Source organism: Diabrotica virgifera, chromosome 9 (genome assembly GCF_917563875.1).
Source record: "Diabrotica virgifera virgifera chromosome 9, PGI_DIABVI_V3a".
NCBI lineage: Eukaryota > Metazoa > Arthropoda > Insecta > Coleoptera > Chrysomelidae > Diabrotica > Diabrotica virgifera.
The window spans coordinates 224,990,499-225,013,972 of record NC_065451.1 but is presented as its reverse complement, the minus strand read 5'-3'; the positions used below and the strand labels follow the sequence as shown (position 1 = coordinate 225,013,972).

General features: G+C 31.6%; 1 protein-coding gene across 4 annotated transcripts in view; it reads left to right on the top strand.

The window, feature by feature from the left end:
- The window catches only part of LOC114340015 (protein argonaute-2), a 185,464-nt gene that overhangs the window by 29,736 nt on the left and 132,254 nt on the right, over positions 1 to 23,474 (top strand). For all 4 annotated transcript variants that reach the window (XM_050660028.1, XM_050660029.1, XM_050660030.1 and 1 more), the window contains exon 2: positions 20,468 to 20,641. In XM_050660028.1, coding sequence (XP_050515985.1) covers positions 20,479 to 20,641 — 163 coding nt within the window. In that variant the 5' untranslated portion in view covers positions 20,468 to 20,478. The remainder of the gene's footprint in view (positions 1 to 20,467; positions 20,642 to 23,474) is intronic.

Genomic DNA, 23,474 nt, shown 5'->3' with positions numbered 1-23,474 from the left:
TGCGAATACTTATTCTTGTATGGTTTTTTCGCAATTATTGGTATTTTGCAACAAGGGTGACTATTTTTTAAATTATTAAGAGGATCGGTACGTATTTTCGGCTGCAATGCTATTCAAATGGGGATTCATTTTTTTCGAATCCTGAGAAAACTAATAAGTATTTTTGAAAAATTTAAACGCGGAATGAAAGATTACGTTATTAGCGAGGGCCGAAAGTCCCTGAGAACTTCTATAATGTTTATTTTAATAAGTTACAGGGGTGAAAAACTAAGAGAAAATTTTACTGTGATTTTTAATTTCAAATACATCATTCAAAATAAACTTTTTATTTATTCTAAGGGACTTTCGGCCCTCGGTAATAATTTAGTCTTTCATTCTGCTTTTAAAATTTTCAAAAATATTTATTGGTTTTTTCAGGATTCGAAAAAAATGAACACAATGTCGTGGCAATATTTTCCAAATCTATCTTTGTCTTACAACGCACTCAGCCGAATATAATATTGTCAGCATATATTGTCAGTCAGACACTGACAATCAGTGACAATTTTAAATATTTGACATTGCATCGGGAATATGTTGAGTTATTGATTAAATATTGTTGATATATAGTGTATTTGATAAATAATTGATTTAAGACGTGAACTTAATAAAAAGTTATTTATTGTGTATGTTTTGTGGAAGATCCAAGCAGAGAATACATCAGGATAATATATTCTGTGATCCAAGTATTTTGTTGTTAAAGATGTTCAAAATTGTAAGCGTTCCATAACAATATATTATTAAAAAATCACTTTAACACTTTTCCTCTTTTCTCGATCATTAGTCTTTGTTGTACAAATAAATTATTACAATCACTGAATACACAGTTAGTGAAAAAATGATCACATTTATTAACTGAATTAATAATTTGCAATTATAAAAATAACAGTTATCCAAGAACATTCAAAACCCATCTCTTTAAATTAATGATGACATTTTCAAGTAGAATGACATTCTAGTAATGTTTACATATCCATACCAGTGTGAATTTTACTACATGTAATTTGCCGTGTAAAGACAGAAAAAGTAGGGATACACGTAAAATATTTGCGAATTATGTACCTATAGCCTTAACCACTTCTATATTGTAGGAAATTTGATTACACAACTTTTATGTCAGTACAGCTTTTCTCGGAAATAAATACTTTTAAAGTTATAATCAAAAAACGAAGAGAAAAATCGAATTTTTCCTTCATTTTTTGACATTTTGATTATTTAAACAATGTTCCGGACCTTTTTGAGAGGGAGGATAAGTCAAATATTAGTATTATTTGAGTTATTTTCAAGCAATTTCTGCAAAAAAAAATTGAGTCACCTCTCAACGTCCAAAGGTACTAATATTTTTACAGATGCGCCCTGGTCTATTAGTTTTTTTCTAATATTATTTCTAATTTATTCATTTTTTCATCAACTATCGTCAAGTTAAAAACCTTATATTTTATATAGAATCAATCACGAGATTATTATTCTAATTCATTCTCTTTAACAATAATTAAATTAATATAGGTAAGTTTTAACAACGAGCGCTTAGCGCTCATTGTAGGGAACTTGCATAAAATTTTAAATTCGAAAAAAATGTTATAAATCCCAATAAAACATAACTTAAAACATGTATCAAAGATAAAAAATTTTTGTTTGTCTTTCGTTTGGCCCCTAAAGACGATTAAAAATTCAACTTATACCAGCCAGCCCAAAACGCGTCGTGACGTCATATGGTTGTGTAGTTGTGTGTTTACATTCTGCAGCAACAAAGTAAACAAAATTGTATGTATATAAATTTAATTTAAATAATGTTGTTCTGAAGCTATTTCCTTGTGGCATTTTTATAATTAACTATTTAGATGGGAAATAAGCCATAAAAATAAACTTTATTTTTTTCAAGAAAATTAAGAACGCATCCATAATACACTGCGCGTCATAGAAAACGGGCACCCTAATTTTTGAGGTCGCGTATCTCCTAAACCTGTCCGATTTAAGTGATTTTTTGAATATGTTATAGCCTTATTCTTTGTCAATATCCTTGTAATAATATCTTTGCTAAACAGGTAAATTTTCATTGTATACCGGGTGTACGAATCAAACTGTGTTTTTTTCTCAAAGTTCGCAACACCCTGTGGAATATTCTAGCCTTTATAAAATACTAAAATGAAATCCCGACTATAGCCTCAGGATTTCTAAACATTCTGTTTTTTGATTCATTCTCTTATGTTGGATAATACAAAAGTTATGTACTTTAACAACTAGTCATTTTCTTCATCAGTATAGGTTGTTTGTAAATAAGTGTGACAAACTTTAAGGGGCAATTCTGCATGAAAAAATAATGACCGTTTGCTTTATAAACTTATGTCCGCAAATGTTTCGTTTACGAGATACGGGATGTTAATTTTTTTTTACAAACTGACGATTTATTTTATTGCCCTAAAACCGGTTGAGATATGCAAATGAAATTTGGTAGGTTTTAAGAGACAATTATTGCGAATTTTTTGACTTGCAATCAAGAATTTTATATTCACTATTGGCGTGCATATGGGTAATATGACCGATCATATTACCCGTATGCACGCCAATGGTGAATATGAAATTCTTAATTGTATGTCAAAAAATGTGCAATAACTACGTCTTAAAACCCACAACATTTAATTTGCATATCTCAACCGGTTTTAAAGCAATAAATAAATCGTCAGTTTGTAAGAAAAAATTCAACATTCCGTATCTCGCAAACGAAGCATTTGCGGACATACGATTATAAAGCAAACTGTCATTATTTTTTATTGCAGATTTGCCCCTTAAAGTTTGTCGCACTTGTTTAGAAACACCCTGTACTGAAAAAGAACATGGCTAATTGTTAAAGTACCTAACTTTTGTATTATCCAACATAAGCGAATGAATCAAAAAACAAAATGTTGAGAAAACCTGAGGCTATCGTTGAGTTTTAATTTCAGTATTTTATAAATGCTAGGATATTCCACAGGGTGTTGCGAACTTTGAGAAAAAAACACAGTTTGATTCATACACCCGGTATACAATGAAAATTTACCTGTTTAGCAAAAATATTATTACAGGGATATTGACAAAGAACAAGGCTATAACATATTCAAAAAATCACTTAAATCGGACAACAGGTTTAGGAGATACGCAACCTCAAAAATTACCCATTTTTTAGGGTGCCCGTTTTCTATGACGCGCAGTTTATTAAAAAAATGGTGGAGGCGAGTCTTACAAAATCAAACTGAATTAAAAAGAAAAAAACTGTTGTTAACATTTGAAAGTAGGTGTAATAACAGAATGAACTTTCTGCCATACTAATAGTGAAATACACTGGACTGCTTTTAACTATACAGGGTGTCCCAGACTAATTTATCCAGGCTATATCTTTTAAACGAATAGAGATTTTCGAATGGGACAAAAACTGATCTATACCATTTGTCATACACTTTAATATCGGAATGGGACGTTTCGATGCCGCCGGTTCATCGCCGGCCGTTTCGATGCCGCCGGTTCATCGCCAGTCCATTTAATCGCCGTCATATCTCGGCATTTTCTAGAATTCCTAATTAATATTAAAAATAACTAATAATTGTAACTGTCGAAAATTCGGAAATATATCAGATAGCGATTAATTGACTGGCGATGAATCGGCCGGCATCGGCATCGAACTGGCGGCATCGAAACGGCGGCGATGAAACGTCCTAGACCCCTTTAATATGGCGTAGAAAAAAATCATCCCTTAAATATACATCCCATAGTTACAGGGTGCTATTAAAAAAATTAAATTTAGGGTTTGTAACTAAGGGATGAATGTTTAGGGGATGATTTTTTTCTACGCGATATTAAAGTGTATTACAAATGAAATAGATCAGTTTTTGTCCCATTCGAAAATCTCTATTCGTTTAAGAAATATAGCCTGGATAAATTAGTCTGGGACACATAACAAAAATAAAAAATAAACCGATATTTTCTTGATTACTTACGAACCGATTTTATTTTTCAAAAATAGAATAGAAGATAGAAGACCACATCCAAAACTATAAAAAAATGTACAGGGTGCTATTAAAAAAATTAAAGTTAGGGGTCGTAACTAAGTGATAAATATTTAGGGCATGATTTTTTCTACGCCATATTAAAGTGTATTACAAATGTAGTAGATCAGTTTTTGTCCCATTCGAAAATCTCTATACGTTTAAGAGATATAGCCTGGATAAATTAGTCTGGGACACATAACAAAAATAAAAAATAAACTTATATTTTCTTGATTATTTACGAACCGATTTTATTTTTAAAAATAGAACAGACGATAGAATATCTCATCCAAAAATATAAAAAATGTACAGGGTGCTATTAAAAAAATTAAAGTTAGGGGTTGTAATTAAGGGATGAATATTTAGGGGATGATTTATTCTACGCCATATTAAAGTGTATTACAAATGGAATAGATCAGTTTTTGTCACATTCGAAAATCTCTATTCGTTTAAGAGATATAGCCTGGATAAATCAGTCTGGGACACATAACAAAAATAAAAAATAAACTGATATTTTCCTGATTATTTACGATCCGATTTTATTTTTAAAAATAGAAGAGACGATAGAATATCCCATCCAAAACTACCTATAAAAGGGGATGATTTCTTCTATGCCATATTAAAGTGTATTACAAATGGAATAGATCAGTTTTTATCCCATTCGAAAATCTCTATTCGTTTAAGAGATATAGCTTGGATAAATAATTTTTCTATGGATGCTATACAATGTGCAACTTCTCTCACTACTTATATACATTCAAAACGAACAATTTCTCAGGCAGTGAGAAAAGTCGGCCATTGCAGTGAGAAATATTTTTTCTCACGGGTTCACCGCCGGTTTACATACATAGGATCGCCATTTCCATGGTAACATGCACAATACAAACACAATTATTTATGTCAAACAAAATGTGTTCAAACGTGTCAAAACTTATCAAAAAATTACCTTTTAAGACTATTCAACTGTGAATTATAATTTTAAATAAATAAAGTATATAAATATTAAGAATATTAAATACTTATGTGTATATATGTATTTTATTTCAATTTAGGCATATAATGTACCTAAAGGCACTTAAAATTTAATTTTGAAATTTGAACTCTTGACAAAAACGCATCCATAGAAAAAGTACAGTGTACAACACGAGAGAAAATGACATATTTCTCTCTCGCTTGATTTGCGGCACTCGCCTCGTGCCTCGGCTCGTGCCAACAAACTTCTGTGAGAAATATGTCTTTTTTCTCTCTTGTTGTATTAGACTATAGTCTGGGACTCATAACAAAAATAAAAAATAAACTGATCATTTACGAACCGATTTTATTTAAAAAAAAAAGAATGTGTGTGTACTTTGTACGCACGTAAGAAGTTATACTTCTATTATATGATTTAAACGAAATTAATATACTTTTTATTTATATTTTGTTTAAATATTAAACTAATTTATACTTACTACTTCTCAAACATTTTTATTAGAACAGTGCCAAAAATTAAAATAATAAAAGAATCCACACAAACACATTAAACAAGCCACAAATGATGTCTGAACATTAATTGTCGAAAATTTTTTTAACTAAATACGTATTTTCTGAAAATACAATTATATAATAAATATACTTACAATCATAAAATGTATTAAAAAAAAAACAAAAAAGAAAGTTTCTATTGGGACTCGAACCAGCGCTGATAAGAGCGGTTGGAATTGGAATTCATTCGCCTTCTCCGCTTAGCCACGGACACTATGTGTCATTATTTACGAATATCGACTAACTAAACGGATTAAACTTGTGATATTTTGAAAATTGATCAAATTATTTTAATTTTGAATTGAAATGATTTAGAATTGAAAAAATACAACAAAACATAGAGTAAAAAAACAATATATTAGGTGAATATTGATAGAAATTTTGATGGTAATCAAATTATATAAAAACAGTATTACATACTATGTATTTTGGCAGATCAAATAGGTAGGTTTATACCCATGATACATTAACAATTATTACGTACCTGTTGCTTTTAAAAACTATTTAAAAGTCACTACAATATTATAAACTTTTTTGTTTCTGTCCTCACAACAATAAAACTAATATATTATACATTTGTTTACCTTTACCTTCAAACCACAGCTGCCATATCGGATAATTTTTGACATGTCATTTGAACATCCAATCAGAACAAAGTTATAATGCGCATGCGCCGGGCTGATAGGTTTTAACATATAAAAAAATCACCCTCTATCGCCGGTAAAGAAGTATAACTTCAAAAATCTGTTGAATAGACGATAGAAGACCACATCCAAAACTATAAAAAAATGTACAGGGTGCTATTAAAAAATTAAAGTTAGGGGTCGTAACTAAGTGATAAATATTTAGGGGATGATTTTTTTCTACGCCATATTAAAGTGTATTACAAATGTAATAGATCAGTTTTTGTCCCATTCGAAAATCTCTATTCGTTTACTTAGGAGATACGGCCTGGATCAATTAGTCTGGGACACCCTGTATAAACGTAACATGCGGAACGTGATACCGCAAGAAAACTTAACGTCAACGTAGCTCTTTTTTCGAAAAAAAATGCATTTTGAGGTTGTGTACACTCATCCTGCCGGTCTATAAAAAAAAAATAAATATGTTTTGTAAAAGCCTCAGCTGTGAATTTTTTGAAATTTTTAAATTGATGGCATCAAACCGAAAAAAAAAATTAGGAAAAAACGAAAAAATTACGTTTTTGATGGTAGGATAGTGTAAAAATTGCGCTGATTCTTATTTTTTAATCATATAGAACATAGAGTAACCACTACACCGTCCTTTTTTGAAAATGATTACCAAAAGTCTTAATCATGGTTTTAACTGCTTTGTTTGAGCGAGTTTACCACTTTCTGAAAATTTTCAGAATGCACGTTGGGGGCAGTTCAAATATTACGTAACGCAAGGTGAGGGGTGGAGGGTAGGGAGGTTAAAAATCTTCAAAAATTGCGTTACACAATAGTTAAACGCCCATTAGAGTGCGTTACGTAGGGGGGGGAGGGGGGGTCAAAAATCTAAAAAATCGCGTTACGTAATACATGAACGCTCCCTTGGACGCCTTTCCGCACGCACAACACCTACATTTGTAGCTCTAGCGCGGTTATGTTTTGTTATTGCAAAACAGTAAATTTTAATTGTAATCAAAACATACTTTCAAATAAAATAAATTACTTTTGTCGGACAAAACAGAGGGAACGATCGTCGAGTCTGACACCAGCAAGACAGTTTAGCGCGGTACAGTTTTGTTATTACAAAACTCTTTAATTTTCAATTGAAAGTACTGGTTATTAATTACAAAAGATTGTCGATCTCTTATCCGACAGCCTCGTTTTTTTTTATAGGCGAGGAAACGAAGCATTAGGCCCGGCGCAAATTGAACCTAAGCGAGACACAGCCTGCACAGGCGAACTGCGTAGACAGTTTTGCGCATCCTACTATCAGTGCATCCGTTCGCAGGTCTCGCTTGGGAACGTTTGTCATCGGCGTACAGGTTTCTTGGGCCGTGGGATGCGTGACTCACCGCCAGATGTTTATTGAAGTTATACTTCTTTACCGGCGATATGAGGGTGAATTTTTATATGTTAAAACCTATGATCCCGGCGCATGCGCATTATAACTTTGTTCTGATTGATGTTCAAATGACATGTCAAAAATTATTTAATATGGCGGCTGTGGCACAGCTGTACGTAGTTTGATTATTTATGGTTGTTGCGTTTTGAAATTTGTGGGAAAAGAAACAAAGTTAGTTAATAGTTATACTGCCTTTTTAAATAGTTTTCATATACCTATATTTTTGGACTTTTGGACTATTTTGGACAAGGAAAACTCATTCTAATTTGGTAAGTAGTTTTTATTATAATCATATTGTAATTCTACATTTGGATTAGGTTGGAATACATACATTTATTTTTTCAAGAATGGGGATTTTAGAGAGAAATCCCAAATTAGGTCCGATTTTTATTTTTAAATTATGATTTTTTGGCGTAGATTTATTTATCTAGTAGATATGTAATGCTTTGATTTACATACTTAATTTGATTACCAACAAAAGTTCTACCAATATTCATCTAATACTAATATATTGTTTTCTTACTGTTTTGTTATATTTTAATATTTTCTTCCACAAAATTTAAACTACATAATTTAATTATATTCAAAACAACTGTCAAACAGTAAAACGTTCAGTTACCCTATTTTTCCACATGACAAATAATGTGGAATTGGACGAGTGAGTCTAGGCTTCGATTACGAATCAAAGCGCCGCAAAGTTCACGGGTTCGATTCCCGATGCAAGTTTTTATTGTTTTAATTTTTTTATGCATTTTATGATTGTAAGTATATTTGTTATATAATTTTTTTTTTCAGAAAATGCGTATTTAAAATTTTTGCCAACAATTAATATCGTTCAGAAATAATTTTTTCTTTGTGGCATTTTTCAATGTGTTTGTGTGCGTTTTATTCTTTTATTTTTTAAAATTTTTGGTATTGTCTTAAAAATCACATAATATGTAGTAGAAGTATAACTTCTTACGTGCGTACAATATACACACACATTCTTTTTTACTTGTTTTTATTTGCGAGATGGAAGTATCTGAAATGAATACGGATGGTACCTAAGTACAATTTATTATGATAAATAGAAATATTAGCACAGTCAACACTCCGAGTGAAAACTGCGTTGATTTGTCATTAAATTATGATAACTTTTGGTAGACTAAATAAGCGGCGATACGAAATTAATAATCAAAGTTATGCCTTTACCAAACCACATTATTAGAAAGATAAGATGAAAAATGATTCATGTTACTTAAAACCGTGAACGATAAAAATATCGTATTACCCTCAATTTCAACTTGTCGGCATATTAAATTTTTGTTTATGCTTAAAAATTAAAAACGAAATATGCAGATAGTGTTATTTTTTATGACCGATCAATAGCGGAGGGATTATGAATTATGACCTGCAATAGTTGTAAATGATTGCGATCCTGCAGTAATTGTAAATGATTGTGATCCGAGCAGTAAGTTGAGGAATATGAGTTATGACCGAGCAGTAGGGGAGAGATTACTTTAAATATGTAGGTACATATTATATACAGAAATAAAATACCAGTTTAAGATATCTTTTATGCACCCGCTTATGATCAAATTCGATGTTTCGAAAGTCATACCGCTATGACTACTAGGGACGTGTAAGATATTTTTAAAACGTTACTATAGTTACAAGTACGGAAATACTGATTTTAAGTTGCCTACTCAATTCAGTACAAGGAACAGATACATCAGTATTTTGTAATCAGTATTTGTACTCAGTACCACTGAGAACCGGTATCAAAAGTAACCGTTACATGTCCGCACTGATTTTGCCCGTCTCTATTCGCTACGTCGATAGCCAACGGCCGGGTTGGCTTGTGTTCAATATGCGGTGCGCTAGAAAAATAACTGCACGGGTCACCCGTCCCGGCGGCGCAGGTTGTGTCTCGCTTAGGTTCAATTTTCGCCGGGCCTTACACCTAGGAATTTTGTGCAGTATCGTCATGCAACTTTTTGCATTCGATTCAGGAGAGTGTCAGGAAAGTTTGTGACCTAAATAGATCTCCGACAGATGAAAATTTCCATAAGAAAAATGCATTCAAAGTGTATCTCGGAGAGATGGAAAATGAAAAATTTATAACTCAGGAACAACTGACGGAAATGAGTTCAATTTTTATACTCTGGGGTCTTGGAGGTAGTTGAACACGAATTTCATCTTGGCGATGGACTCCAAGGTACCTGGTGCCCAGGGTGGAATACGTCGCCTGGAGTTTTATGTTATAATCATTCAAAATCAGTCAACGAAGGACGAATTTCATGACGGCGATGGTCTCCGTGGTACCTGGCGCTCATGGTGGAACTCGTCGCCTGAAGTTTTCTGTTATAATCATTCAAAATCAGTAAATAAAAATGACTAAGGTTTTGGGGGTCGCTGACGACGAATTTCATGACGGCGATAGTCTCCGAAGTACCTAATGCCTAGGGTGGAAGTCGTCGCTCGGAGTTTTATATTATAATCAGTCAATAACCATTACTCGGGGGTTTTGGGGGTCGCTGAATATGAATTTTTCATTAGTAAACTATGTACCTCGGAGACCATCGTCGTCATATAATTCATGCTCAGCGACCAGCAATACCCCCGAGTAATGGTTATTTTGAATGATTATAACATAAAACCCCAGGCGACGAGTTCCACTCTGGGCACCACGTAATTTGAAATCCATCGCCGACATGAAATTCGTGCTCAGCTACCTCCAAATCCACCCGAGTAATGGATATTGACTAATTTTGAATGATTATAACATAAAACTCCAGGCGACGACTTCCACCCTGGGCATCAGGTACCTCGAAGACTATCGCCGTCATGTAATTCGTGGTCAGCGACCCCCAAAACCCCCGAGTAATGGTTATTGACTGATTTTGAATGTTTATAACAGAAAACTTCAGGCGACGAGTTCCACCATGAGCACCAGGTACCTTGGAGTCCATCGCCGTCATGGAATTCGCCGTCTGCGACCACCAAAACCCGCCGAGTAATGGTTATTACTTGATTTTGAATGATTAGAACAAAAAACTCTAGGCGACGAGTTCCACCATGGGCACCAGGTACCACGGAGACCTTTGCCGTCATGAAATCCTTGCTCAGCGACCACCAAAACTCCCGAGTAACGGTTATTGATTGATTTTGATTATAACATAAAACTCCACGCGACGACTTCCACCCTGGGCACCAGGTATCGTGGTGTCCATCGCCGAGATGAAATTCGTGTTTAACGACCTCCAAAATCCCCGAGTATAAAAATTGAACTCATTTCCGTCAGTATTTCCTGAGTTATAAATTTTTCATTTCGAATCTCTTCGAGATGCACTTTGAATGCATTTTTCTTATGGAAATTTTCATCTGCCGGAGATCAATTTAGTTCACAAACTTTGCTGACACTCTCCTGAATCGAGTGCAAAAAGTTGCAAGACGATTCATCTTACTGCACAAAATTCCTAGGTTTTGGTCTTTTTAGTGCTTCGTTGATTCGCCTATTAGTCTAACAACGTAGGTATGTTAAACATTGTAGAGCTAAAGAATAACGTAAATATGTTAATTATAGACTAAGAGCCGCTATAGGTGAAATTTCTTAATCATTTTAGGCACGATGGGACCCTATAACTTAAATAGTAGAACCTAAAAGAAAACGTTTGAACACTGTGCCGTCACTTTTCAGTGGCACATGCGTCGACATTGGCGCATCAAACTTTCCACTTATGGACGGGATAAATAAATTAAAAGTTAACAGAACTTACTAACAGAATTAAATTTTTTTTATTTTTTTAAGTTCTATGTGATTAACACATAGGATTCATCGTGATTTTAACCCACCACCCCCTTCCCCCTGCCTCCTCCATCAAAACCTTAATTTTTCGTTTTTATTTTTTTTTGGTGGGATGCAATTAATTTTAAAATTTCAAAAAATTCACACGCATAGTTGAGGCTTTTATAAAATATGCTTATTTTTTATAGACCCATAGGTAGAGTGTACATAACCTCAAAAAATTAAAAGAAATTTTTTTTTTCAAAAAAGCGTATAACTTTTTTTGAGGAATAGCTGCCGGTCTAATTTTTTCTTAATCTTGTGTATTTTATCAAACACTATATTTTAAATTTTTTTCAGATTTTTCCGTAAGTCTCCCCACTTTCAAAAATCCGAAAAACTGTTTTTTTGGGGGTTTTGGGGGATTTTCCCTATTTTATAGACTTCATAATATATCAATTCAATTTTGTTTTTATAGGTTATATGTAACTTGAAGTAACTGAGTTCTTTAGAATATTTAAAAATCAGAAAAACACGTTCAAACCCCCCCAAAACCCCCTTAAAAAACAGTTTTTTGGATTTTTGAAGGTGACCAACGTTACAGAAAAATCTGAAAAAAATTAGAAATATAGTGTTTGATAAAATACACAAGACTAAGAAAAAATTAGATCTCCAGCTATCCCCAAAAAAAGTTATATACTTTTTTTCAAAAGAAAAATTTTAAAAATTTTTTGAGGTTATGTACACTCAACCTACAGGTCTATAAAAAATAGACGTGTTTTATAAAACCCTTAAATATGCGTGTAAATTTTTTGAAATTTTAAAATTGATTGCATCCCACCAAAAAAAAATAAAATCGAAAAATAAAGTTTTTGATGGTGGGGGCAGGGAGAAGGGGGTGGTGGGTTAAAATTACGATGAATCTTATGTCCTAATCACATAGAACTTAAAAAAATGAAAAAAATTAAATTCTGGTAATAAGGGAGGGTATTTTTTAATTTATGTATCCCGTCCATAAGTGGAAAGTTTGATGCGCCACTGTAGACGCATGTGCCACTGAAAAGTGACGGCACAGTGTTCAAACGTTTTCTTTTAGTTTCTACTATTTAAGTTATAGGGTCCCGTCGTGCCTAAAATGATTAAGAATTTTCACCTATAGCGGCTCTTAAGGCTGTATGACACTATGCATTTTCTTGTATCATTTCTAATATCGTTTCTGATATCGCTTCTTGTATACATTTTCTTGTATCATTTCTTGTACGTACATTTGTGCCCTGTATGACACTATGCAAGTTCTTGTATCGAAAATTGCACGTGATTGGTCGAAATTTTGTTTGTCACCCTGTGTCACGTTATAGTAGTACTGCATCTACAGCTACAGCTGATTTTAAGGATTTTATAAAATTTATAAACTTTTAATTAACATTTTAATGTTAACCAGAATTTTACGTTGACTGTTTGAGGTTGATTATTTGTGTTTTTATTTTGTTTTGATATTTGTGCTAAAATATTTGTATTATAATTATTATCTTCAGTTTGATCTAAATTAGGAACTATTGTATTTTCGTCTATTAAAAAATTATGCACTATGAAACCTAAATTTATAGTTTGAACTTTACTAGGAGCTAAATATATGGTTATTAGTAGAACAGTAGTCCATACCAAACGGTATATTAAGTATCAATAAAAGATTTATAAATTAGAGGAGTGCAATTAGAACGAGAAGATACAATGTTTCGGAAAAAATCAAACAAGGTTATATTTTTCTAAAACTTTTTTTGTTAGTTTATAAATATGTTAAAGTAAAAAGTTCTACTCACAAATTTCGCCGCTAATTGTTTATTAATTGTTTAAACAATAACAATTGTTTTGTATGAATAATGTTAAGAATATGGGTGAATTCAACATTTTATTTTGATAAAAAATGTTTTTATTTTAGTTTTGATTATGCTGAATCCGAATCTGACATTACAATTTGCAAATTCAAAATGGCGGATTCAAAATGGCGGATTTTTTCCTAAAATTCCTTAAAAAGCAGTTGTAAAATCCGAATTTTTTTTATAAAACGTGTTTGTTTACATATATGTGGATATTTTTGAGAGGTTGCTGAACCTGAATCAAATTTTGATAATTTAAATTATAAAATGGCAGATCCAAAATGGCGGATAACTTAAAAAATAGTTGTAAAATCATAATTTCTTTACAAAATGTATTTATTTCTACATATATTTATTTTTGAGAGCTTTGATAAACCTAACTTAAATGTTAACATTATAAACTATAAAATGGCGGATCCAAAATGCGGATTTTCTAAAAAGAACATAAAAAAGAACATTTTTCTAAAACATTTATTGTCTTTATTTTTAACAGGTTTTTGAATCTGAATTAAAGATTAAAAATTTTAATTTCAAAATGGCGGATCCAAAATGGCGGATATTTAAATAAAAAACAAGTAGAATCCAATCAAACAAATATGGAATTTCATTCTTAAAAAAAAGATAAACAAATAATTTTCACAAAAATATTAAAATTAAAATGTATTAGAAAGAAAGAACCAATTATTCAAAATCTGTCTCTTCAATATTCAAAAAATTGTTGCAATGGAATCATAAATAAAAAGTTATTCTTAGTAAAAAGCTCTGCAGATTCTAAAACTTTAAATGCAATCATAAAATATCAATTTTTATCAATTTGGTACAAGATATGTCAATAAATAAAAATTTCAGTTAGGAGTAAAATACATATATTTTTCATGATACTGAAAATTGTTATTATGGAAAGTTGATCAGAATTAAAAACGATGTGTCAATATGCAATTACACTTTTATGCAATTTTTTTACATAATACCTCGTATAATATTGATAAAATATAATATTTTATATTTGCATATTAAGTGTTAGACCATGCACAGCTATTTGAGACGAATAACTTTCTTCATAAAATTAATAATAAATCAGTTATCATAAATAATAAGTGAAAATTTAATGAGGTTTGGTATAATTAATTTGAAACAATATTAAAAAAAAACAAATTTTCGATTAGAAGGATATAATTGCATATTGGAACATAGTTTTTAATTCCAAACAACTTTCTTTATAAAAATTTTCGATATTGTGAAATATAAAGGTACTTTACTCTTGAGTGAAATTCATATTTTTTGACATACCTCGTACAAAATTAACAAAATTTGATATTTGATGGTTGCATCTTATGTTATATACCATGCAGAGTATTTTATAAAGAATAACTTTTTTTCGTAAAACTGATATTAAAAAAAGTTATCAATAGGTTCCAAGTTACGCAAACATACTGTATAAGAGCTAAAAAAAAATTTTTGTTGAACATTTATTATTTTTGAAGCTTATTATTAAATTAATTTTAGGTAAGTTTTACAGAAAAAAGGTTTGATCACTCTGTATATACATTTTTTCAGCTGGTAATTTTCGGTTTTTGTATTACATTTTTGTTATCTTTCTTAGTTTTCTCAAAAAGAAATTGTTTATTTCATCTTTAATCTAAAATAATTCAGTGTTTTTTAAAGATTACATCCTAGGCTTTGAAAAAATATTAAAAAAATTGTATTAGATTTATTCAAACTTGAGTAATACCGTCTTAAAGTGGTGGGAATTCTGTAGAACTACGAAGTTTTCAAAAATTACATTTTTTGAGACAGCGTATTATTTGAATTAAATTTTTGAGATTTTTTTTGAACGAAGCATCGTTTAGTAAGATGATTGAGAGGTAAGTTGTGCAAATTTGAGAGCTTTGTAAGTAAAATTGTATTAGTTACACATTTTTAAATCATTTTTAAACAAAATTCATGTAAGTCTCAATTTCCGCCCACACCGTACTTATGTCCATACATTTTATTTCTTTTTGTTACAACCATAAGATAGCTTATTTTATCTTCTTTCATGTCCAATTTGTAAAATTTCTTTTGATCCATTAGTTAAAGAATTACATTAAAAAAACTCAACCGTACACTTCTTCCAACGCTAGTTTACATTGCGCCAATGTGTGTGAGAAGGGTGACTTTAGCGTTATAAATAAAAAATTACAGAAGCTAGAGATTTAATTTTAGAAAAATCTTTATATAAGGTTTTTTTTTGTAACATTTTCTGAATTTTTCAATGGTCAAGTCAGTTTTTTTCTAAAAATTATATTTTCGGAGTTATTTAAAAAAACATCTAACTTCGCTGTTCATTTGTTTAATAAAAAATGAAGCACCCAGTTCTCGAGTAGAACTTTTTGATATGTTGTTTATTAAACATTTCTTAATGAAATTACAAAAAGTTTTATCTTGTTTGATTTTTTCCGAAGTGAAAATCTAAATGCACTCCCCTAAATAATACCTACAAAAACACAAATAAATTCATCAATACATGATCCCATTTTCATTTCAGCCGCCATTATGAGTGTAATTATGACCATAGATAAGGTATATATAAGTAGAATTTGACTATTATAAGTAGAATATGGTTATGACATTTTAGATGTTTTACCAGCAGGTTTTACGTTTTTGCTCTTTGCGCAGAAATTGGCGCAGTTCTTGTACAAGAATCTGTATCTGACTCAAATTCTTGTATCGTTTCTGATATCGTTTCTTGTATACATTTTCTTGTATCGTTTCTTGTACGTACATTTGTGCCCTGTATGACACTATGCAAGTTCTTGTATCGAAAATTGTATGAAATTCGGCACGTTATTGGTCGAAATTTTGTTTGTCGCCCTGTGTCACGTTACATTTGGTTACATTGGTCATATACCTTATCTATGACATTGGTTATGGTAGTACTGCGTCTACAGCTGATTTTAAGGATTTTATAAAATTTATAAACTTTTAAAAACAAATATTTTAATGTTAACTAGAATTTTTACGTTGACTGTTGATTATTTGTGTTTTTTATTTTGTTTTGATATTTGTGCTAAAATATTTGCATTAGAATTATCTTCAGTTTGATCCAAATTACGAACTACATATTGTATTTTCCTCTATTAAAAAATTATGCAATATGAAACCCAAAGTTATACATAGTTTGGACTTTATTAGGAGCTAAATATATGGTTATTAGTAGAACAGTAGTCCATATCAAACGGTATATAAAGTATCAATAAAAGATTTATAAATACAGTAGAACCCCGCAAATCCGAACTAATTGGGGGGACAGCCTGTTCGGATTCCGAAAAGTTCGGATTATCCGAAAGTTAGCCTAAGAAGCTAACGAAGATGATTTTTAAAAGATTTGGACTGCCACCGATCCCTTTATGAAACTCTATCCGCACGTTTATGCCTCCAATATTCTAAAGCTGAAAAATATTTAGATCACTGAAATATTAAATCGCTAACGCCAGTAGTTTTGTTTCGTCACGGGACATGGGAATTCGGCCATGTAAATGATTCGTTTAATTTGTAATCTGGATATTGATTACACTATGTTTCTCATGTTTCTTATCTTTTTCAGTGTTTTCGTTCATAGTATACCATGGAAAATGTGTATTATGCACATTCCTTTATTGATTGTGTTTAGTCTAACTCGACGCTTTTATTCACCCATTAGTGTTCCAGTGTTTAATACTGTAGCTAGCATCTTACGTAATTATTTTCTCACATAATAAACATGTTTTTAAATTTTTATTTTGAATTTTTAAAAAAATTTTTCACTTTCCGTTGGTTCGGATTTGCCGAAAGTTCGGATTTGCGGGGTTCGAATTTGCGGGGTTCTACTGTAATACTTACAAAAACACAAATAAATTCATCAATACATGATCCCATTTTCATTTCAGTCGCCATTATGGGTAAGTAAGTAATTATGACATTTTAGATGTTTTACCAGCAGGTTTTACGTTTTTGGTCTTTGCGCAGAAATTGGCGCAGTTCTTGTACAATAATCTGTGTCTGACTCAAATTCTTGTATAGTTTCTGATATCGTTTCTTGTATCTGTGTATGACACTATGCATTTTTTTGACATATCAGAAACGATATTAGAAATGATACAAGAAAATGTATAGTGTCATACAGCCTTTAGTCTATTATGGCAGGCTATGTTTCGCGATTGTCGTTTGCCGGGTCAGTGTTACGAGAAAAAGCTTATTTCCTTGGATTAATAGCCCGATCAGGGAACGCAAAATTTTACGAAAACCTCAAAAAAAATAAAGGAAGGATGAAAATTTGGCAATAGGTAGTTGAAATTGTCTATTATTATATAAGAAAAAGTTTACAATTCTACATCCCCTCCATTTTACAAAAATTAGAAAATACGGGATGAAAAATTTTTTCTCGGGGGTGAAAAATTTTTTCTCGTGGGTGAAAAATTTTTTCTCGTGGGTGAAAAAATGTACGTTCAAAATAAGTCCGGAATTGGATAAAATGACTAATTCTAAGTAACTTTTGTTCTATAGAGTTTTTTACTAAGTCAATACTTTTCGAGTTATTTGCGAGTGAATGTGTTCATTTTTAACCAAAAAAAAATTGTTTTTGGACGGTTTTTCGTCGGAGATAACTCAAAAAGTAAGTATTTTAGCAAAAAAAATATTCGTAGTAAAAATATAGCTAATAAAAAATTGAAAAAAATGGTGTATGCGTGAGGGCTGCAGACCCAGTAGAAGCAGAGTTGCATCTAATGAAATGTAGGTTCTTCTTCGTCAAATTCCAAATCGAATATTTCAATGTGAAATAACCAAGAAACGGAGCACTTTTCGGGGAAAATTCATTGCAACTTTTTTAAAGTGTTTAAAAAAAGGTTTGTTTTTGTTTTTTAAAAAACTTCTAGCATTAAAAGTAAGTGAGTTACGCTCAAAATATTCTTTACCGCTTTACAAGTTACTTTACTTATGTATCGTTTATATTATCTAGAAGTTTCATTGGTTCAAAGTGCTCAGTTTTGAAAAAAATTGGGTTTAAAATAAAACATTTTTTTAATTTTGAAAAAAAAATCGTAATTGTTTATGGAATTAACTTTAAAACAATTAGGAGTACCAAAAATCCCAAAGAGTAATAAAATGTACGTTTTGCTTTTCTGAATATTTTTGATTTTTTGTTTTCTTGTTAGACAAAAATTGGTTATGCTATGACTGTTCAAAATTTGCCTAAACTCGTGATTAGTTACTCGTTCAAGCCATTTTAACTACAGCTTTTTCAAAACGAAGCACTTTGAACCGATGAAACTTACATATCATATAAATAATACACAGTCAAAGTAACTTGTGAAGTGGTAATGTTAAAATTTATATGTGATGCTAATTAAGGGGTGATTTTCGCGATTTTTGAAGATATTCTTCTTTAGCGGCGAATCGATTGAGGGTAAAATTGTACATGATCCGCGCGCCTGCGCACACTGACAGTATGTAGTTCTGACAGTATGTACCTAGTTCATTGCTAATCTTTCAAGATAGGTATGTATGTATCTGTAACTGTAACCGTGCAAATAAGTCATTAAAAGAATATATTATTATTATAATTGTTGTGTTTTTGGATTTGTGTTTCCCTGTAGTAAAATAATAAAATATTATGTAAGCATAACATTTTTACACTATATGTCGCCGTGTTGTGTAATTATATCCGAAACTTACATGTCTATTTCTAGGGCCTCGCTGGAGTAGTGGGAAATGCGTTAGCACTGAGATTGGAAGGCTGCGGGTTCAATTCCTGGGCGATTCATATTTTCTTTTATTTTTGGTTGTTTTAATAAAAATTTTTTGAAAGTGGTAGATAAGAAAGTTAGTTTGATTTTTAAATAAAATACAAATAACCTTTTAAGTATATTTACTTCGTTTAAATTACCTATTATATAATAGAAGAATATCTTCTTACGTGCGTACAAAGTACACACACACATTCTTGTTTTACCAAAAAATAAAAGGGACTAACAATATTTTGAGCGTAATTCACTTACTTTTAATATTACAAGATTTTTTAAAAAAACAAAAACCAACCATTTTTTAAACACTTTAAAAAAGTTAAAATGAATTTTCCCCTAAAAGTGATCCGGTTTTGGGTTATTTCACATTGAAATATTCGATTTGGAATTTGACGAAGAACAACCACTTTTCATTAGCTACAACTCTGCTTCTACTGGGTTCAGAGACCTCATGTATACACCATTTTTTATGGGCTATACGCTGTGAGCTCGTACCTAGAGGGGATATTTACAAATTCGCGAGCGCCAGTAGTGGTAAGTCTGTAAACGTTTACCGGAAATTTGACATAAATGTCAAAGTGATTAATTTAAAATTAAAATTAAAAACATTAATTATAAAAAATATTAGTTGGTCAAAGCTGTGGTATATATTTTTACCTTAAATATACTTAGTTTTAAATACTGAATTTAAGTTTTTTTAATGTTCCGTAATATTTAATTATAAATTAATCTATTAATCTTAGCGCCATCTACACGAGAATTGTGAAAGTATCCGAAGTAAGAAATTCATATTTTATCAATAGAACGTCAAAATGATTAGCAAAATCTTAAAAAAATAGATTACAATTTAATTAGTTTTTTGCGTTGTAAATATTAAGCGATAACAATTAAATAATAAATTTAAAAATTACCGGTGAAAGTTGAATTAGTAATCCGCTAGGAACGACACCAGCGAAGCTCAGAGCGTATATTTTTGCTAAGAATATTTTTTTCGCTAAAATACTTACTTTTCAGTTATCTCCGAAAAACCGTCAAAAAATATGTTTTATTTTGTTAAACATGAACATATTCACTCGCAAATAACTCAGAAAAGTATTGACTTAGTGAAAAAACTCTATAGAAGAAAAGTTGTTTAGAATTAGCCATTTTATCCAATTCCGGTCTTATTTTGAATGTATTTTTTTCATCTTCGAGAGGGGGGTATTCCCTCCATTTTTATAAAATGGAGAGGATGTAGAATTGTAAACTTTTTCTTATATAATAATAGACAATTTCAACTACCTATTCCCAAATTTTCATCTTTCCTTTATTTTTTTTTTGGGTCAGATTGTTCTTTGATCGGGCTATAATATGCTGCTGCTGCTGTAAATATTCATTTAAATAGACTCATTCCTTTTTTTGTTCCAGGTACCTAAACCATGTCAGCGGAGACTGAGCTGACGTTGCAGACTGGACTCTCGCCAGTCTTGTTACCAGATATGACTGCTCTCAGTCTTATCGGTCATCGTACTCAGACAACTCACATAGCAGCCCATCCACCTGCTCCTCAACATACCAGTATGCAACAGAACAATTCAAACAGTAAGTCAATTTTTTCAGTTTTAGTCCTTGGGCCCATCATTTAAAAAAATCTATTACCTCTTTCATGAAGATTTTTTTATTCACTTACTCATGTCGACGCAGACAACCTTTCTATTTCAGAAAATTTTCGGGAAGGAGCATTTCGTAATATGTACTTAATATGTGCTGGTTGTGTTGTTTTTACTGAAGACCATAATATGTCTATTCGCGGTATGCAATTACTTGTAAGGGAATTGAGAAACGATCGTGCGCGAATAGCGGAGAAATATTGCAACTTTCTTAAATAATTCATATTGTCAATTGAAATTGTCAAATTGACGTACATTTCATATCTACTGTCATTGAAGAAGAAAAATTATATGTTGCTCCACAATATTGATATGATATGCAATTATTGTTAGTGTTGCCCAAATGCAAGACCAAGACGAGACTTGCACAGTCTTGGTCTTGCACCAATACACCTGGTCTTGGTCTTGGTCTTGGTATTGCACTCCCAGTCTTGGTCTTGGTCTTGGTCTTGCAAGTCTCGCAGTTACTCACTAGCATATTGCTATTTATTAAATATTACTTTATAGGTCTGGATCCCACGTATGAAAAAAAGTTGATTAATAGCAAGCTGAAAATTTGTTAATAGCTTAAGGGTGTCTAGTCGGATAAACTTTGATATATGGGAACACTGGAACAGGGGCAGTTTTAATTGTGGAACAGGTTAAAAATTTGGAACGGTCACACCACGAAAACGGCACATTTATTTTTTCCGACAGAACAGACTTAAACTCTTCGAACAGAGATTAAACTCTCATGCAAAAATCAGACTGCTATTTATCACCAAACGGGCGTTTTAATGAGTGGAACATGTAGAATAATATGTCAAATGACAGGACATATGACAGGTGATAAATAGCAGTCTGATTTTTGCATGAGAGTTTAATCTCTGTTCGGAGAGTTTAAGTCGGTTCTGTCGGACAAAATAAATATGCCGTTTTCGTGGTGCGACCGTTCCAAAATTTTAACCTGTTCCACAATTAAAACTGCTCCTAATCCAGTGTTCCCATATATCAAAGTTTATCCGACTAGACACCCTTAAGCTATTAACAAATTTTCAGCTTGCTACCAATCAACTTTTTTTTCATACGCGGGATCCAGACCTATTAGATCTTAGATTAACGTAAACGTATAGGTACATTTTCAGCTTGACTTAACATAGACATAGTAAAAACCAACCAAATTAATAAATGTCTAAACAACTCACATTGGGTGGGTTTGAACCCACGATCTAAACTATCCCTGCCTATAGTCTAACGTCTAACTGACCATGACTACCATGTCCCACAGGAGTTAGTCTGTTTCTTAATAAAAGTTTGCAACTTGTGTTTGGTGTCCTTCGATAGAATTTTAAAAAATATTGAATACATGTAATTTTCAGTTTTTCGATCTCATATTCTTTTCGAGAAATATCGTGAGGTTCACATTTACAATTTAAAATTTACCCCCACCCCTCTCCGTGGGTGGTCGTGTTTAGTATAATTCGATAGATTTTTGAAAAATATTGAACGTACTTTTTAATTTTTCGATCTGACATTAATTTCGCGAAATATTCGCTTTTTTTTGTGAAACTGTGTGACTCACCCATTTCCTTACGCCCCGCTCAAATCGTCTGATTTTTTAAATATACACTGTTTTGCATGTACATACTAAACTTACCTTATCTTTATCTGACAATTTCGAGTTTTTCTAAGGATGTATATTTTTTTCGGGCCTCCCTTAACTAATTACCCTGTATTAAAAGCCAACATATGGTAAATATATGGTTTCTCCCCATGTGATAACCTGACGCACTCCAGTAACTGCAAAAATCCCCGCCTGGGTTCCCCTACCATTAAATGCATCATTTTATTTCAATTTTTTATAAGATATATTTTTGCTTAGAATATTTTTTTCGATAAAATACTTACTTTTTGAGTCCTTTGCGCAAAAACCGTCGAAAAACGTGTGTTTTTTTTGTTGAAAAATGAACATATTCAGTCGCAAATAGCTCGAAAAGTATTGACTTGGTTTATTTGTAGATGAATAAAAAAGAACAAAAGTTGCTTAGAATTAGTCAGTTTATTCAACCTTGACTTATTTTGAACCTTTGTTTTTTAACCCCCCAAGAAGGGGTGAAAGGTGAAACTCATCCCCAGGGCAAAGTCACACATGCATCGGCCAATATCCCTTTTTTGGCGTGTTGGCTATGTGCACGCAAACATGTCAATCCAAAATCCAAGCGGTTCTTTAAAATTTCAAGGTTTTATAATATTTTACCGTGACTGAATGGACTATACAGGGTAGCCGGGCATTATCTTATCTAGTGCTTTTTCAGCAAAAAATTTTATTTGGCCTATTGATCTAATATCTAATTGCACACTCTGCAAAAAGTTTATAAGTAGGACGTTTAGTCTTTACGATATGGTATTATTCCCACTAACTGATAAGGAAAGACAATTGACTGGGTGTCCGTAACAGTGGATATGCTATTCGTATCATATTTTTATCAACAAAGGCGACATTATATCTTCAAAAGTTTCAATTTTATTATACTGTCGGCTGCGTCACACAACACAAGCAGATTATTTTATGAAAGGTATTCTCAAAATCTAGTACAATTACGTTCAGAGCGAAGGCGTTGTCTGATATTAGGAAAGAATGAAAATAAATATTTTATTTTTACATTGTAATAATTGACCTCTGAGTGTTCTTATATGGATATTTTAATTCGCTATATATGTATGTTTGTCGTATTGTTCATAATGCGCATAAATCCAATTTTCCAAATTTTTGTTATATATTTTTT